The sequence below is a fragment of the Ursus maritimus genome, unplaced genomic scaffold, assembly GCF_017311325.1.
Source record: "Ursus maritimus isolate PB19 unplaced genomic scaffold, ASM1731132v1 scaffold_24, whole genome shotgun sequence".
Taxonomy (NCBI): Eukaryota; Metazoa; Chordata; class Mammalia; order Carnivora; family Ursidae; genus Ursus; species Ursus maritimus.
In genome coordinates, this window is record NW_024424897.1 from 671,844 (window position 1) to 690,312 (window position 18,469).

Consider the following 18,469-nt stretch of genomic DNA (forward strand, 5'->3'; position numbering starts at 1 on the left):
GCCTGGCCGCCAGACCCGGGGTCGACGGTCGAGCGCGTCGCTCTGCGTCCCCGGCCGCGCCGGCCTCGCGCAACCTCTCGCGGCGCTCGTCCCGAGCTTGGGGCGGTTCTCGCGTTCGGCTCGGTTCAGCAGCGGCCTGACCCGATGGCGCCTCAGCGGAGGGGTGCGCCCAAGGCGCCCGAGGGCAGCGAAGCGGCCGAGCGCCGGCGCCGGAGCAGGTACCCGGCACCGCGGGGAGGGGCGAGCTGCGGCGGCGGGCGTGGTCAGATCAGAGGGCGTGGCCTATCGGGGCGTGGCCTGCAGTGTCGCGGCGAGGCGGCCTCGCAAGCTCGTGCTGCGCGGCCGGGGCGCGGGGTTCGGACTCCCGACGGAAACTCGGGTCGGGAAACCTTCCCTGGCCCGGAGCCTGTGTGCAGAGGCTCCACGCCCGGCCTCCCGACGCGGACGGGTTCCGAGGCCCCGTCGTCCCGTCCCGGTGTGCGTCCTTAGGGCTGTGGACCAGGAGGGCCGTCGGATGGACGCCCGATGGACGAATGAGTGACCGTCTCGTCACGCAGCCTTCCAGGGGGTTCTCCCCAAAGCTTTCAGAGCCGGGGCGTGTTTTAATCGCTCCAGGACAAATCACTGAGCCCCAGTCGTGGCCCAGACGCCACGGACCTTGCTAGGAGTCTTGGAAAGCAGCCGCCTTCTGTTTTGGCGGGATTCTCTGGGTGCAGCTCTCGCCAGCTTACTCCAAACAGGGGTGCTCACCTTGAACAGACCCCGAGGGGGTATTGCATCTGAATCTGGCCCAAGATGCAGTTTCTTCTTCTTTTGTGTCTCTGTGCATCCCCTCTGCCCCTTTCAGAGTCAGCAGCCACGCTGTGGGAGAGGAGTCGCCAGCAGCTCTGCCTCCAGGCTCGGGCTCCAGTCACTTGCTGCTGAGATGGCCTGGCCATCTCCCTGCCTTATCTGGAATTTTGGGGGAAGAGAAATGATGGGCCTACCGGTGTCAGGTGTCCACCCCGGTCTAATTAGAGAAGGCTGGGTGGCATGGAGGCTGGACAGCAGTAGTGGTGGGGAATGTTTTTGAGGTGGGCAGACCCGCCTCTTCCCCTTCAGATGTCTATGATCCCTGTTTAAAAGGATCATGCTGTGTCCTCCTTGGGGTTTATTTATTGGAATTTGTTTTATTCATAAAGCAGTGCAAGGGGTTGAGGGACATATAAAAATAGAAGTCAGACTCCTTGCTTTTCAGGAATTAATTACATACTTGAAGAAACAGGCACACCTCCTTAAAGGGGTGGTTGATCTTTTCTTGTTTTTTGTGAGTTCTTTGAGGCCTGTAGTCACCAAGTCTTTCCTAAACAATAGAGTACACAACTTCCCAGTTACACATGTGCACACACACAGACACACCCATGGGCACATACGTGGATACACGTGTGCATACACACACGTGCATGCAACTTCTGCATGGCAGTGAGGGGTGTAGTTAACCCAGTTGTGCAAAAAAGTGTCTTAATTGTGAATCATTTTCATTGTGCTTGGCTGGCTTGTGGTTTTAGTGAAGTGGGCTTGGCTCACACTTAACTCCGTTTGTGTCCCGTATGTGGGCATGTGCCCTGGCACATGGTTTGGGCAGTCTGTTTCGGTTGCAGACAATGTGATTGGCAACACAGATTGGGTTCTCCGTGGGCCTGGCTGGGTTAGGAGGGACGCTGGCTGGCAGCTCATCTTGTTGCCAGCACAGGTCAGATGGGGCTGGGGGCCGCATTCCCCACCACATCCTCTCAGGCTGGCGAGTGCCCCTGGATTGGCTGAGAGTAGCTCTCACCTCCGTTAATACAGAACAGTTTAAGGCTTGCTGTAACTAAGTGTGCGGTTCCTGGCCATCATGGTCCATCTTTTCAGCACACACGGGTGCCTTTGGGTGATGGCTGTTGTGTTCTGTCCTCAGCGCGAAGAGTGTCCGGGCCCCGCGGGAGGTGCAGAGGAAGTGGCTGAAAACCACCATCCTGGGGGCCTGTGCCGTGCTTGCTGGGCCACTGCTCTGGAGCAGTCTGGGGGGTGATGATGGCGTCACTGAGGTCCTGGCTCACCGTGGCGAGATCCTGCCAGGCAGGTTCATCGAGGTGCCCTGCTCGGAGGATTATGACAGTCACCGAAGGTTTGAAGGTAGGTGATGCTGCTGCAGTCTGGGAAAGAGCAGCATGTCGACAGGGAATGCGCTGCGTTTGAGATGCGTCGGTCTTTTGCTGCAGTGAATTGGTGGGAATCAGACTGAAAGTGGTGTGGGGGCCCAGGGTACAGGCAAACTTTCCCTCCTTCAGTGCGCTAACCCACACCTGGACTGGGAAATGCAGAGGCAGGCCTGCCGGTCACTGAGGCTAGCATTTTACCAAGGTGCCCCACACTCTGACGGGGAGATGGTTTGCCTGGAGGGACATAACAGAATTGGAAAGGTAAGGATGAGAAAGTTGAAACCAGAAAAGGCATTGGGCATAGACTGTCATAGAGTGTCATCGCTGCAGAAAATGTCGCAACAAGAAAGGTCACTACCGGGGGCGCCTGGGTGGCTCAGTTGGTTAAGCGTCTGCCTTGGGCTGAGGTCACGATCTCAGGGTCCTGGGATCAAGCCCTGGGTTGGGCTCCCTGATCCGCGGGGATCCTGGTTCTCTCTCTCCCTCTGCTGCTCCCCCTGCTTGTGTGCTCACTTTCCCTCAAATAAATAAATAAAATCTTCAAAAAAAAAAAAGAAAGAAAGAAAGAAAGAAAAAGAAATGTCACTACCAGAAGCCCTTCCCCAGCTTGAGTGTCCCATCCCGGTAAGGGTGGGGGGGCTGCTGAGAGGTACCCATGGGGTTCAGTACCCCGGAGAGCGCACGGCCCCTGGTGCCAGTAGGCTTCATTTCCTGCACATTTCTTGCTACTGGGAGCTTTCTCCGGTTTAAAAACCTAGCCTGCGTGACTGGGTCTTAAAGACAGAATTCTGTTAATTTTTTCATTGAGAGCAGTGCTGTGGACCTGAACTGGGAGAAGACTGCTGAGTGCTTCTACCAAGTGGTGCCCGTGAGCCGGGGCTCCTCCTACCTCACCCGTGTGGGTGCCCTCCCTGTCTCCCTCAGCCTTTCCCTCTCCCATCCCAGCTTCCAAGAAGGTATTTCTTGGCAGTTGGAACTGAAGTTTTTCTTCTCACTCGCTTAATAATTTAGCGGCACTAAAAGTTTGCACGAAGGCGGGGGGGCGGAATGGGGAGTCACTATTATTTAACAGTGCAGTGTTCCATTTCGGGAAGCAGAAAAAATTCTGGAGATGAACAGTGATGATGTTGGCACAACACTATGAATGCAAAATGGTAAATTTTGTATTATGTGTATTTGCCACAATACCAAAGAATAGTTGAGGTGTATTTAAAGCCTCTGGACTTCCCTGCTGTGCATCAGGCTGGGGGGGACTCCCGATGAGACAGAGGCTCCGGCCCCTGGGGGCTGTCTGGACAGAACGCTGCACTGTGTGTTAGTGCAGTGTATGCTCAGGCACGTGCACTGATGAGTCAACTTTGGTTGACTTGGGTGAATTTTCCACCCAAATTATGCTCTTGACCCTTACGTTGAACACGCTGTGTCACTGCTGGGTTTTAGCATTTCAGAATTCATGGGGTTTTGGTTCTCTCTTTAAAAAAATCGATTTCTAACCTAACCTCATTGTAGTTCGATAATATAATCTGTATGATGTAGGTCCTGTGATATTGGCTCGGACTTTCTTTTTTTAAAAGACTTACTCATTTCAGGGGCGCCTGGGTGGCACAGCGGTTAAGCGTCTGCTTTCGGCTCAGGGCGTGATCCCAGCGTTGTGGGATCGAGCCCCATATCAGGCTCCTCCGCTATGAGCCTGCTTCTTCCTCTCCCACTCCCCCTGCTTGTGTTTCCTCTCTCACTGGCTGTCTCTATCTCTGTCAAATAAATAAATAAAATCTTAAAAAAAAAAACAGATTTAAAAAAAAATAAATAAAAGACTTACTCATTTCAGAGAGAGAGAGAACATGTGTGCACATGCTCACAAGGGGTGGGGGGGGCAGGGGGAGAGGGAGAGAGAATTGCAAGCAGACTCCGAGCTGAGCCTGGAGCCGGTTGTGGCTCGATGTCACGACCCTGCGATCATGACCCGAGCTGAACTCAAGAGTCAGACACTCAGCCGACTGAGTCACCCAGGCACCCCTCAGACTTTCTCTCTGACATGTTTTTGTTAATGTTTTACATGTACCTGGAAAAATGTTTTCTGATGGTTGCATGCAAAGTTCTGCGTGATTCTCCTCATCTCCTAGTCAGGTGTACAAACCCTCGACATCCTCATGGATTTCTGTCTCCTTTGTCCATCAATTACTGAGAGAGGCGTGCAGGAATCCCCACCATGACAGTGGGTCCGTCACCTTCTCCTGACTGGCTCCGTGCCGGCTGTTTCACAGCTGAGATGATACGATCTGGTGCTGTTTGTCCTATCTTCATCCTCCTGGTGAATTGTTCTGTCACCTCTAAACATGACCCTATTTTTTCCCTGTAATGACTCTTTTGTCTTAAAGCACAGTAGTTCTACAGATACCACTCTCCAAGCTTTCCTTTGGTTATCACTGCATTTGCTTTTATTCTTTCCCTTTCGGGGTCATTACATTTAGGGAGTAACCCTTACAAAAAGCATGCATGTGGCTTTTGTTTATAATGAAAACACCTGTATCAGTGGGATTGTATTTGGCCTCCTGGAACCGAGGCACCCCTCCCCTGACGACTGCCAAGGAGAATTTTGTTTTTCCCACACCACAAGGTGCAGAGAAAGGCCCCCCAGGCTGGCCTGGTGCTCTGTGAGCCCCGCAGCACTTACGCTCAGTGTGTGGGTCACATGGTCCCGGGACAGTCACTCCACCTCCAGGCACCAGGCTCACGTTCCAGACAGGAAGGGGGAAAGAAGGATGAAAAGCTAAAGGTCAGCCAGCCCAGCCTGTCCTGAGAGTGTCCCCCAGCTCCATCTCATCGGCCAGGACCGCAGGAGGGAGCTGGCCCGCCCCGTGTGCCGGAACACCAGGGGTTTGCTCAGCCCGTCTGTCTCGGATGCTTCGCCTCATTCCGGCCCCACCGCCTGAGCCTGGCCTTGGCGCCGTCCGAGCTTCTCTACCCTCCCACCCCTCAGTAGCTGCACATCCCGGTTGAGAGAGACAGAGGGAGTGCTGGGTGGGACACATGGTGGGCACCTTTGGTGGCAGCATTTGCCGGGTCCTGGGACAGGACAGTGACTAGAATTGCAAGCAGCTTCAGTTGTCCCCGAAGGGCTTTCTCACGGGGGCTTAGGAAGGCTGGACCTGTGGTCCCAGACTGTCGTGGATACTGCCTCTGGGCTTCGCAAGGGTCAGCAGAGTGCTTCCTGAGTGTCCCGTCTGGTGTGGGGCCACCAGGAACGTGCTGTGTCCAGCCAGCCATCGGTATGTCCCGCAGAGGCTGCATTTACACCAAAACAGTCACTGTTGCTTCTCTGACATTCACACCTACGTGGGTGTCCTGTATTTTATTTACCAAATCTGGCCCCCTAATCCTGTGGAAGGCACGGCCCTGCCCCACAAAATTCCCCTGGGGAGGGCCGCCTACAGGTAAGTCCTCAACGAATGCAAGTGGTTTTGTCGTTGGGATTCAGCATAGGGTCAACATCTCATTCTGGCTTCTCTCTCCAGGCTGCTCCCCTAGGAAGTGTGGCCGGGGCATCACCGACACCGTCATCACCAGGGACGAAGCCCAGCGGATTCGCAGGTATCCAAGCCTCTTCTGTCCTGGACAAGCAGGAAAGTGGGGCTTTCCGGGAAGCAGACAATTACTAAAAAAACAATTTAAAGAAATGCATTTAGAATTCTGTAAGAATTTCCTCGTGTGCTTCCAAGGGCAAAAGTAGGCTTTTCCAGGTCCCAGGAGCAAAGGCTGTTGCCCTCAGTGATGCTGTTGCCGAGGCCTAACCCCTCGTCAGGAGACGTGGTTCTGACCTGGATAGGAGGTCTAGGGAGATGCTGCCTTCTCAGCTGTTCGGGGAGCCCGGTGGGCACCTATGTAGACACTCCCCCTGCAGCAGGGGGTCGAGAGAGCAGTTCAGTCTCTGTGCCAGAACTGGCTGGGGATTAGCCCTTAGGCCAACCAGCTGTGACTCGGGACAGGGCAGGGAGTCTTACTCAGATGCAGTTGATTTTTCTTTGTTGGGGTTTTTGAAAACAAGATCTTAAAGCTTTGATTTTGCAACAAATTGTTCAGACACAAGAGCTGTTCAGACCCATGTGCGAGGTGGAGCGGCGTCTGGCCCTCAAGCTGCCTTCGGCCTATGTGCCCAGCTGCCCGTCCCAGCAGGGAGACATTCCTCCTGTTTCTAGATAATAGTGTAGGGGCTCGTTGGGCCAGAGTCACTGGAATCAGGGGTTGATCCGTCCCCAGGTCAGTTTTCCGGTTGGTTGTGATTTGTCTGGTAACGGTGCTAGAAGCTCTCGGGTCTTCGGTGAGGCGGGTGATCCTGTCAGGTCCAGCACAGGCTACCATGGCGCCTCTGCCCCCCGAGCTGGTGATTGCAAAGGTTTCGCCTGCAGCCCGTGATGGCCAGGACGGGGACCCAGTGGGAGTGGCTCAGCCCATTTGGGCGGGCACCAGCTCTCGGTGCTAAAGATGGAAATTAAGCCTAGTTGTTTCTAAATCTTTTTCTTTTTAATTTTAATTTTTTTTTAAAGATTTTATTTATTTATTCAACAGAGATAGAGACAGCCAGCGAGAGAGGGAACACAAGCAGGGGGAGTGGGAGAGGAAGAAGCAGGCTCATAGCGGAAGAGCCTGATGTGGGGCTCGATCCCGTAACGCCGGGATCACGCCCTGAGCCGAAGGCAGACACTTAACCGCTGTGCCACCCAGGCGCCCCAAGCCTAGTTGTTTCTAAACTGCTGTATTTAATTAACAAGGTGGTAAGGAAGTGTTGCCATTTACTCATTTAGCTTTGAAAATTGAGTCCTTTGGTCTAAACATGTGTTTATATCATAAATACTAAATAATCTATTAACATTACATGAATCATGCTGGTTGTTATTTGCCTAGATATATCACAGACAATTCTACTAACTAAATCCTGATTTTTAATGACCTTCCCCCACAGCATAGCCGAGAAGGGGCTGTCCCTGGGAGGATCTGATGGAGGGGTGAGTCCCTACTTCAGTTTTCTTTCTCCCCCTTTAACCTGCTGTCTGTCCAAGGGCAAAGCGGTGCTGGCTGTGCAGGGCCCTTGGGTGTCCCCCGCCTCCCCCCACATCACCAGCGTGGACTGCCATTACGTGGACCCGGATCAGTCCACATGTTTGAAAGTCCTGGGAAGATTAGTTTACGAACTTTGCTAGAATTTCTAAGTATTTCTATGATTAGCTACATGACTTTATTTTATTCTGCAAAATTTTCCCTGGAGTTCCGAAAATTAAACTCCTTTTATTTCAGTTTGGTGTAATTCAGGGGTAGCATTTATTAAAGACCCACTTGTGTGCGGACTCATCTCATTCTTTGTTCTGCACTCCCTCAGGAAGTTGTCTTGCAGCAAAGGAGCCAGATTTGATGCCTTTAAGTTCCGTGAACATTTATTAAGCTCAAATTATGTTCAAACCCCTGGGCTGGTCATTGTACCAATGAGGAGAGACATAGTAGCTTCCAGATAGTGTAAAAATGATCCATGCTGGTGACCTCTTTTCCCGGACATGGGGAAGGACCCGCAGAGGTGGGGTGGGCAGGGCTGCAGAACACTTTGACGGCCCTTTAGAAAGGGAGGACCCAGCAATTCCACTTCTGGGGATTTACCCAAGAGAATGAAAGCATCTGTGCACCAGACTTGTCTGCCAGTGTTCAGGGCAGCTTTATTTGTAATAGCCCCAAACGGGAAACAACCCACATGGTTGTGTTACCCCAAACCATGGTGTGTCCTCAGCAGTAAGGCGGGGTGGATGTCTGAGGACACAATGGCGTGAGCAAACCAGAGTGGTTATGCTGAGTAGAAGGAGCCAGAGCCAAAAAGTGCATCCCACATGATTACACTCACGTATAATTTTAGAAAATGTGCATCAGTCTGTGATGGCAGGAAGCACATCAGTGTTTGCCTGGGTGGGGAGGGGTGGGGGGAGAGAGGCAGGAGGCAGGATGGCAGAGGGGCACAAGGACGTTCTGGGATGTGGTTGTTATCTTGATGGTGACGGTGGCTCACGGGTATGTGATATCAAAGCTTATCAAATTGTGCGGCTCATCTGTCGTTGCACCTGCACAGGGCTGAAGGAGGGAGGGTGGGTGGTGTGTGACTCGGCTGGCGGAGTTCACAGGTCTGTGGACTGTTTTCAGAAAATCAGACTGGGCGAGAGAGAAGGAGATCTGTCCTGCATATACCCTGGGTCCGCTGTCTTGAAACCTAGCATCGCCTGCCTGACCCACGGTGAGGGTGGGATGGATCTCAAAACCCCTGCTACCCTGTGCTCTCTGCACATCTTTTCCAGGCGTCAATCCTGGACTTGCACTCAGGAGCCCTGTCTGTCGGGAAGCACTTTGTGAACCTGTACAGGTGAGAGCCCAGCAGGGGCTGCAACCCTCACTGCGCAGCTGTGCATTTCTAAGCGGGAGCTGGGGAGCGTGGCCCTGCTTAGCGGCTGGGGGCGTGGCCCTTCTCGGGCACGATCCTTGTTCACCAGCTGCAGGGAACAGTCTGGAGCTCCATCGGGGGCTTCTCAGGGGCCTTGCCGAGGCCGAGGGACAGCTCGAGGAGGAGGTGGGGGGGCGAGAGGAGGGCCAGGCTCTCGGGCCAGGCGGAGCTGGAAAGAGTCCATGGGACCCCGATCGTCCCTGAGGCCGGAGAAGCAGAGATTCTCCCGACCTTGGTGCTCGCAGTGAAGATTCAAATGCTATAATAAAGCGTTGACAACAGACATCCAGTGAAACGTTCCATTTGTTAACAGCCTATTTTTTCACAGGTACTTTGGAGATAAAATACAAACCGTCTTCTCAGAAGAGGACTTCCAGTTGTACCGGTGAGGAGGAAGGCGGTGGCGAGGTCAGCCGTGGAGGCCGAGTGGGGAGGGCGGAGAGTCGGTGCCGCGGGAGCCCCACCCAGCCAGGGGCGGAACCCAGGCGCAAAGCGGCCACGCCCACCCAGCTGCACGGGCCACGCCCATGCAATCACCATCTGTGCCTCGCCCAGCGACCACGCCTGCTCAAGGGCCTAGGCCACGCCCCATTGCTAGGCCACACCCACCCTCGCTCACCACGCCCACCATCCCACGCCACGCCCCCGGGCAACCCCGCTTGTCCACATCCACCCTGATCATGCCTCCCCCGCCCCATCTGGCCACAGCACCCAGTCCATGCCCACTGACCACGCCCACCCAGCCCTTTGCCGTCAAAGGCCACCACCCCCCAGACCACCACCCCCCAGACCAGGGGATGTGACACAGCCCCTGGCTTGTCTGGGGCACGTTGTGAGCAGAGGGTCTCACGAAGGCTGAAATGCACAGTTAACTTTATCAGAGTCGGGGCAGGTGGACGCAGGGTGGTACCTCTCTGCCTGAGGCCAGGGACCCCACGGAGCGCGTGAGCATCAGCAGAGGTGCTGACGGGAGGGGGCCTGTCGGGATTGGCCTCTTCCCCTGGCTCTGGTTTTCTCCTTCCCTGGCACTCCGTGCAGTCAGGGCGGACTGGCGGAATGTACTAGAACAGCTGTGGGTGCTACAGTCCGCACTAGCATACAGAGCACTTTGTGCTAGTGGGTGGTGCACAGGGAGCACCGGCCTCAGTAGCTGCAGGTCCAGCCAGGCCAGTGAGCCCACAGGACCCCGTGGAAGGAGCAGGCCAGTGGAGGCCCCGTGCGTCCCCTGTCTGCCTAGGGCTGTTCTCTGCCGCTCACCACAGTTCACGTGGGGGGAGGAAGAACCAGCCTCAGGTGGGCCCAGCAGCTCTTGCAACAGCCCCATGAGCGGCCCAGGCTGCTACAGGGGGCCGTGCCCACTCACAGGTCATACCACACATGCCAGCTGCCAGGCATGGCCCACCTGCCCTGGCAGCTCCCCCACTGGGGAGTGGTTTTCTTTCATTAAAACTTCTAATTTTTAGATAATCAAGACTCATAGACTGTTTTGGGAAATAATACAGGGCGATCCCATGTACCCTTCACCCAGTTTCCCCCAATGGCAACAAGTTGGTGTAAGCAGAGCAGGGCATCGCCCCCAGGAACCGGCACTAGTGCCGTCCCCCCACCGTCTTGCTCAGAATCCCTAGCTCTACCTTACTTGTGTGAGTGTGTACAATTCTGTGCCCTGAGTAGGTCACGAAAGGGCTGCCAGTCACGGTACCGAGTGTCTCGTCACTGCGCGGACCCCACATTGCCCTTTTGTCCCCTCAGCCCCAGCACCCATCCCTGACCAGCAGCCAGTGGGGCCCGTCGCTACCGTAGCCTCATGGCCTGGAAACTGCTGCTGCTTCCCCTTGCTGATGTTTCCAGGGAGACTGCTGGAAAGCGAAGCCGGGCTCCCGGTCCAGAGAGAAGCGAAGGTCGGGTGAACTTGACATGCAGATAGTAGTGGCAGTGAGCAGTGCCCTTGACCCCTGCCCCACGCTTGTGACTTCACTGGGTCGGCCCTGAAGTCTGGGCGAGGCGGGGTTTCGTAGCGCAAAGGGCCAGGTGACCAGTGGTGCAGGAGCCTGGTCTGCGATCACCCCGTGACTAGTTTCTTTACCGTGGTTACTGTTAAGTGAACAGCATGGGTCAGTATTTTAATGTTCATAAGTTCAAGGCTCTAAGAAACGTAAAAACGATCACCGCGAATGAAGGGAAAACAGCAGATTCGTGTCTCATTCAAGTGCGAACTGCAGAGAGGAAGGGATGTCGCTCCAGCTGCGGTTGGCCATGGCTGTGGTCGCGCAGGGAACCCAGGGAGAGGCGCACGAATGGAACAGAGTTTCTGTTTCTGGAGTGAAAACCCAGTCGGCTGTTGAACCAAGAAGGATGAGTGCGTCGTTGGGCACATGGGTGCCGGAGGAGGCACTGAATGCAGGCTTCGTCAGGACGTCCGTTGTGTTCGGTCAGAGCTGAGGGTTTAACAAATGAGGTTGGTAGTTATCAATGAGGAAAAATGGAAGGAACCAATTATTTTCACACAATAAAACAATTATTAAAATAATAACTGGGGCACCTGGGTGGCTCAGACGGTTAAGTGTCCGACTCGGTTTCAGCTCAGGTCGGGATCTCAGGGTCATGGGATCGAGCCCCGCGATGGTCTCCGTGTGCAGCAGGGAGTCTGCTTGAGATTTTCTTTCCCTCTGTCCCTCCCCCTGCTCACACCAGCTCTCTCTTTCTTAAAATAAATTAGTAAAATCTTTAAAAAATAATCATAATAATAACCCAATCATTACAACTTCTCAAAATATATTCTCAAATAGTGTTGTCAAGTAAATGGCAGTGTTTAGAGGCTGCCATCGAAATCCTTCTTCTAACCTTGTCTGTTCTGTGGTTTGAGCGTTCTGGGACACGACAAGAGTATTAGCAGCATGAGATCTCGGCCTGGTCTCATTTATGGTCTGGATCGTCACAGAACACATCTGCTGGAACAAGAGAGCAAGGTTTGGGGACGCTCAAGGCCATGACATCACCACGGTCAGAGGAGCTGCTGCTGTCTCCCACAAAAGGATTCTGATGATTCACACAAAATGCTCCGCTCCGCGTGTCTTGTGAGCTGGAAGGAAAGCTGTGTCCAAGGTTGGCTTTATGGTTAACGTTCAGGGTGAGAAATTCCCGGACTCCCCCTCAGCTTGTTACAGAGCCGGTCAGTGTGCCGCCGGGAGCCGAGCTCCTGCCGCTCTCAGCGCCACCTCCACGGGGTTTCGTCGGACTCTGGTCACCGAACCCGCCATCTCCGGACGTGCTGAAGGTAAAACCGTCCAGTGGCTTCCCGTCGTTTCTGGGCTGTCCTCTGTCCGCTGACCTCGGGGAGAGTGCGCGCGTGACGTGCGGAAGCAGTCTGTGAAAATCAGAGGAGTGGCCGGGGCGGTCCCCCGGAGCCGGCCCCGCGGCGGGAGCTGAGAACGGAGGCCTGCGCGCCCCGCGTGGAGCACGGATCCCGGGAGGAGCACCAGCACCTCATCGGTGCGCTCTGCGGAGCGCCTGGTTTGATGACAGAGTGGAGGAGCGCCGGGAGCCTCTAGTTCCTTCAGTTCGTGAACTGTTGGCAGAGCTTTGTGCCTTGAAGGTGAACAAAGACGAAGACGACGCAGCGCTGAGTAAATGTTGCCTAAGTCGTTTCTGTGACGTGGCCGATAGGAGTCGAGTGCGCACGTTTCCCCTCCCTCGTTGAAGGGTTACGAGCATTCTGAGTGTGATCGCTGGCCCCACAGGAGTCCCGTGAACACCACTGAATTTAGGGTGATTGCTCTACTTACAGAAGTGAGTGTAAGGGGGTCCCAGGAAAAGTCTGCTGCACCCCAGTCGGTGCCCTGCCTGACGGGGGCCAGCGCTGCGCGTGCTGAGGCGCCAGCCAGCGGTCCGGAGATGTTGGAACGGTACCCTGTTGTGTTCAGCTGTGTCGGCTGCGGTGCTAGACCTAGTTTACCGTCTGTTCCGTACGTGCGCAGGCAGGTGCGCGTGTGTGTCGTCGTGTCTCACAGACGTGTACTGGGCGCGTGTAGGGTGTAAGTTTGTGTGCTGTGTGTAGGCGTGTAGGTAGGTGGGTAGGCAGGAGCTGTTGTGTGTCCACCTGCCAGATGTGGGGCAGCCCGTCTAGCACTGCCACCCTGCATTCTGGCCTCCCGGAAGGAGGCGGCTCCCTGGAGCTCGGCTGTGCAGGTCAGCGGCGGTCCAGGCAGGGCTGGTGCCCCCGCCGTGGATGTCAATGGGGGGGGCACACTGCACCTCGCCACACAGCTGCGTGTGCAAGGCTTGCAGCCCAGCCCCCTGGACGTGGCAGGGAGGGGCTGGTGTCTGCACGGGGTGTCACCCCTCTGCTGTGGCAGGCGGCGTCCCCGGCCCCTGACCACGCACACTGTAGCTCTCGGTGAGGGCTGAGGTCCTCCTCCAGGCCTCTTTGCCCTGCTCAGGAACACATGCACCCTGTGCAGAGGGCTGCTCGCCCCCCTGCTGCTTCTGCGTGTCCCCAGCGGGCCTTGTGCCGTGGCCATTCCTACAAGGAACTGGTCCTCAGTTCCTGGTCTGGCACGTAGCGTCCCTTCACACAGGTGCAGGCTGCCCTGTGTGTGTGTCTATGTCTGTCTGTCTGTCCGTCTGGCGGCTATCCGTGTCTTTTTGTAGTGTGGCACTGTGTGGGCTCTGTGGGACCTGTGGAGAATTCTCTCCTGAGGCCGCACTGCTCCTGGGTGACGCATGTGTCCTCCCGACAGGGACGTGCGACGGAAGGTCCAGCTCACAATCGCCCAGGCTTTTGGCATCAGTGCGTCTTCGCTGTACCTGACAAAGCCCACGTTCTTCTCCCGCATCAACAGCACCCAGGCCCGGACGGCTCACGATGAGTATTGGCACGCACACGTGGACAAGGTGAGCACCCGCTCTCTGGCACGGGCACAGGGGGCTTGTCTGTGGCTGCCCGAGCTAGCTCTGCCTGGGTTCCTCAGCATCAACCCCGTGGCGTTTCTGTGGTTGGGATCTTAGACGTCTTCCTCTCTGACGTTCCCCTAAACCCTGCGGAACCCTGTGGATGTCGTCGAGGAGGTAAAACCTATCCCGTGTGATGGTGAAATGTGCACTAGGAAGTGGTGGGCACCGTGGCACGCTGTCCTCCGTGGCTGCCTCCACCTGAGCCGAGAGCTCTATCGTGTGCCACCCAGGCAGCCTCTGTTGCCCCCAAAGCCGCAGGTGGCCTCCCCTCGGGCCTGCCCTCTGCCCACATCCCGCCTCTTCACGGGAGGATCTCTCGACCACTCGGGATCCTCTGGATCTCCCGTCCTTGAGCTGTTGTTCTTCAGACACGGTCCCAGCTGATCAGTGATCTCGACCCGCTGGATTGGAGCCCATCCCCGTCTGTACTGCAGCCACGTCCTCCCGTGTTGTCAGCGTGCCGCCGCGGGACACCCGAGGGTTGCGGGTGGGCTCAGCTGACCCAGGACCGTCCCTCGTGTCCCCTGAGGCAGGACGAAAGAAGCAAGTGAAAAATACCCAGAAAGCTTGGGATGAGTGATGAGGGCAGGCTGGGGCGCACACTTGCAAATGGGCTTCGGCTCTGAAATGTAGCCAGATGCCCAGCCTTTGTTTAATCTCGACTGAGCTGACGGAGGCAGCACCATGTGTAGCCGTGAGCACAAGAGTGTGGTTAGTGAACTGAGGACCTCCATATGTAATCAGTTCAAGCCAGCTCACATGGAAGTGGCATCTGTGGCCCTCTGACGCCAGTCTGGTCCAGCTGAGATCCAGCCCCGTCCCCTTGCCCCTCATGGCTTCAGCAGCTGTTGGTCTGTTGGTACGCACGGCCAGATCGTTACTGCGCTAGGGGACAGGTGAGACCCCGGCTGTGAGATAATCACAGACACTGCAGAGGCAGGAGCGGTGGTTACGGTGCTGACGGCAAAGACGACGTGTGGAGGACAGACAGGTATGTCCAGCATACGGAGGAGGGAGCATCAGATGTGGGCCGGAGCCCAGCAGCACTTCCTGCACGAAGGAAGAACAGCCCTCCACCACCAGGAAGAATTGGTTCAGGAGAGATAACACCGAGCGCGGCCCAGCTGCGTTCTCTAACTTCGAAGGTAATACTCTGCAGGCGGGAAGACACTGGCCGCCAGGAGCTCGTGGGCAGCCTCAGGCTCTCCAGAGTGATGCTTAGAGCCAGGAGGCCACAGAAGGGTCTGCAGGATCCAGGGTGGCATGAGCAGCCACGCACCGCTCACGTGTGGATGTGGCAAAAAGATGTCCTCGGACACAAGAGGACTCCGGAACGTGGCGTCTGCCCCTCCTCCACAAGGCTCTCGTCTCCAGCTCAGGAACAGACACCCCGCAGAACGCCACTCCCACTGCCTCCTCACCCAGGTCCCTGGTTTTCACGCGAGCTCCGAGGGTTCCTTTGCAGTATCTGGGGGTGGGCGGGTAGGAGAGGGTCGGCTCCGGGACTCCCCTCCTGCTGCAGCTGGGTCTCTCTTATGTTTTATGCGGTTCGTGTATGGTTTTGATGGACGTGGGGTTCACGGCGGAAGCTGCTCGAGAGGCACGGCCCCGGGAGATTTGCAGGCAGGTCCCTCTGGCGTTTGTTTGGTGAAGGGATTCTGGACAAGGGGAACCTGAGACGGGATCTTGTGGGGGATGTGGAGCTGAGCCCAGGTACGTAGGATCCAGCCTCTTGTTGCTGGTGCCAAGTTTAGGAGAAGTGACGTTGCTCCTGGTCACCGTGGCAGCCTCGCCGGTCCGGAGCACCTGCCGTCAGGAGGTGGCTGTTGTCATGGTGATGGGGCAATAGATGGTTGCAGGGGGAGGAGGCTTTTTGAGGCTTGATCAACTCTGTCATGTGAGCTTGCCCTGGGGCTTCTGAGTCGTTCCAGGAGGCCTACAGACATCAACAAAATCACCTACGACTGGCTGTCCACCCGGGAGCTTAGAGGCGGGAGTCGGGCTGTGCACCAGGCCTGGGGGGTGACGGTTCGGACTGTACTTCTTAGACCTTCTGTTTATCTCTTACGCCAGACTTGCTAATTGAATAATTCATCAGCCTGCAAAATGTTATTATGTGATTAAAATTCCTCGTTTGTTGCACGTCACCGTCTTTGCGTGAGAAAGATACGTATCTCAGTTGTTCCCATATTAACCAGACCCTGATTTGTGTGAGCCCTTGGAGACGACCCCTTTGCGTAGTGCAGACGGTCAGTCCCTCCTCAGCAGCCTGAGGTTTTACCAAACCCTGCAGACATCACACTGACGGCGTCTCCACATGGCGCCCCTTGTCTGCACGGGCCGCGAACCGCGCCTTGCCTCCCCGACGTCAGGGCGTCTGAGGAAACAGATGAGAGCCACCTCCTGTTTACGTGCCTCCGTCCAGGCCAGGGGTGAGCGTTGGTTATCGGAGGGTCCGTGCTCAGACGAGCCGCCACCTGGACCTCGTCCTTCCCCGTCTGCACTGCCTGCGCGGTCTCCCCAAAGAGCGTCTGCACGTAGGGGCTCACACACGAAAGGGCAGATACTGTCGGGTTCCACCAGAACGAGGTCCCTGGGGTCGTCAGAGTCAGAGACAGACAGCGGGTGGGTGCCAGGGGGTGGGAGTGGGAGCGAGTGTTTAACGGGGACGGTTTCAGTTTGGGAAGACGCCGGGCGAATGTCTGGGGACGGACGGTGGGGGTGGCTGCGTGACTGGGAACGTGCCTCGTGCTCCTGGGCTGCAGTGAAGGTGGTCAAAATGGCAAATTTGTGGACGTGTATTTTACTCCTGTGGAAAAGGTTGGGGTTGCCCCACATGCGAAGAAAGAGCGAAAGCACCTGTCATTGCCGCATTTGTCCCGTGTGTGGACGCGGGAGGTCGGACCTGCCGGTTAGTGGGTGACACGGCCGCCGTCCCGGGAATCGCTGTGGCGTGGGCTTGTCTGCCACGCGTCGCCTTTGCCAGGGGACAGCTGCCCGGGCATCTGAGCTGTGTGGGATCCCGGGCAAAAACGCATGACGGTGGGCCTGACCGAGGTGCCTCTGCGGTCAGAAAGGCAGCGGGCGGCCTCGTTTAGGAAGCAGACACAGGCTGTTTACCGACCTCGAGGCACACGCGGGGCGTCCTGGGCCGGTTGCCGCACGAGCACCCGGATGCTGACGTGCTCCCTCGCGCTCTGCCCGCAGGTGACCTACGGCTCCTTCGACTACACCTCGCTGCTGTATCTCTCTGACTACCTGGACGACTTCGGCGGGGGCAGGTTTGTGTTCGTGGAGGAGGGAGCCAACAAGACGGTGGAGCCGAGAGCAGGTAGGACCCTCAGGCGGCAGCCCCGGGCTTGCGGGCAGGTGGGCAAGTGGTCCATCTGCTGGTCCCCGACATGCCCCACTGCCCCAGGTCACTGCTGCCACTGCACCGCGGTCCCCAGAGCCCCCCTCTCCCTGCGGTGCGTTCCCACTCTGTCCCTCCCCAGAGGCAAAATTCCTGACCTAATCATGTTGGTGATGGCACTGAGCACCGGGACCTCCTCCCCAGACCAGGTAGTCCTGGAGCCCCCAGGGCTCCCAACACAGCACGGACACTCAGAGCTGCCCTGTGAGCGTGTGCTGCGCCGATGGACTGTCCCCTCCCTTCTGGCACTCGCGGGGAAGGGTGGGGTCGCAGCCCCGGGCAGGACTCCCAGAGACCCACAGGCAGAGCCCTGCCACTTGGTCCAGGCCCCTGGGACCATGCCAGTCCCGTCCTCCTGCTGCCACGTCTCACCTGTTCCTACGACATCGCCCTCACCTGCTCACTGGGCTTCCGTCTGGGGAGTGCAGTCAGACCAGTGAGGCTGCCCACCTGGGTTGGCCCAGAACGTTCCTGCCGGCCATGGGACGGTCCTCCAAGCCAGCGGGTCCAAACTGCTCCCTGCTGAAGCTCTGAATGGGACACGAAGTAGCTTGGAAATCAAGGGCGTAAAAAGGAAATTGAGCAGGTCAGGGTTTGCTCTCCCCACTCTGTGGGCGAGCACAGGAAGAGGTGCAGACCTGGGCTCAGTCACGGGCAGGGGGGCCCTCCAGACACCCCACAGCCCCAGCAATTTAATGGATTAAGAGGCAGAGCAGTTTCTGGCACTAAGGCTGGGTGTCACATGTCATTGCTTCCGAGAGGCGCCCTTGCGGCCCAAGAGGAAAAGAACACGAAGGATTACAAAAACAGATTTTTTTCACATTTTTGGTTACTCAGTTGCTGAGCTTAAATCTTACTTGAAGTCATTTACTGAAGAGTGTAAAAAGCCAGAAAGTACCTTTTTCTGAATTCTGAAATGTTTCATGCTTCTAGAATTAGGTGAGCAGTATTGTTCAAACAACTTGCACCCCTAGGGGACACGGCCCTGGGAGACTCGGCCTGGGGGGTGAGGCCCTGGCAGACTCGGCCTGGGGGACGCGGTTCTGGGAGACTCGGCCTGGGGGACCCGGTTCTGGGAGACTCGGCCTGGGGGACGCGGTTCTGGCAGACTCGGCCTGGGGGACGCGGTTCTGGGAGACCCGCCCTCCGGTGTCAGGGTCACGGCTGTGTTTGCTTTTCGCCTCGTGTGCTGTTAGTGGTGCTGGCCTGCTGGTCACCCACAGATGGTGACTTCCTCCTCCTCCGGTGATTTCCTCCTGGTTCTGGTGACAAGTCGCTGCCATTGGGCTCGTGCAGAGCGCCTCTGTAGTGCCTGCACTTAACCACTGCGGGCTCTCCGGCTGTCAGAACCAAGTACAGGGCTTCGTTGCTGGGCCGTCAGAAAGCAGAGAGGGGCTCCGGCAGGACCGCACCGCCCGTGTCGCACTTTGCTCCACAGGTCGTCACACC

At 56.6% G+C, this 18,469-nt stretch overlaps 1 protein-coding gene across 1 annotated transcript in view; it reads left to right on the top strand.

Moving 5' to 3' along the window:
* Positions 1–3: 3 nt before the first annotated feature.
* The window catches only part of OGFOD3 (2-oxoglutarate and iron dependent oxygenase domain containing 3), a 20,683-nt gene continuing 2,217 nt past the window's right edge, over positions 4–18,469 (top strand). The window contains exons 1-8 of the mRNA XM_040639936.1: positions 4–218; positions 1,940–2,157; positions 5,699–5,774; positions 7,144–7,186; positions 8,513–8,577; positions 8,984–9,040; positions 13,395–13,548; positions 16,816–16,939. Coding sequence (XP_040495870.1) covers positions 145–218; positions 1,940–2,157; positions 5,699–5,774; positions 7,144–7,186; positions 8,513–8,577; positions 8,984–9,040; positions 13,395–13,548; positions 16,816–16,939 — 811 coding nt within the window. The 5' untranslated portion in view covers positions 4–144. The remainder of the gene's footprint in view (positions 219–1,939; positions 2,158–5,698; positions 5,775–7,143; positions 7,187–8,512; positions 8,578–8,983; positions 9,041–13,394; positions 13,549–16,815; positions 16,940–18,469) is intronic.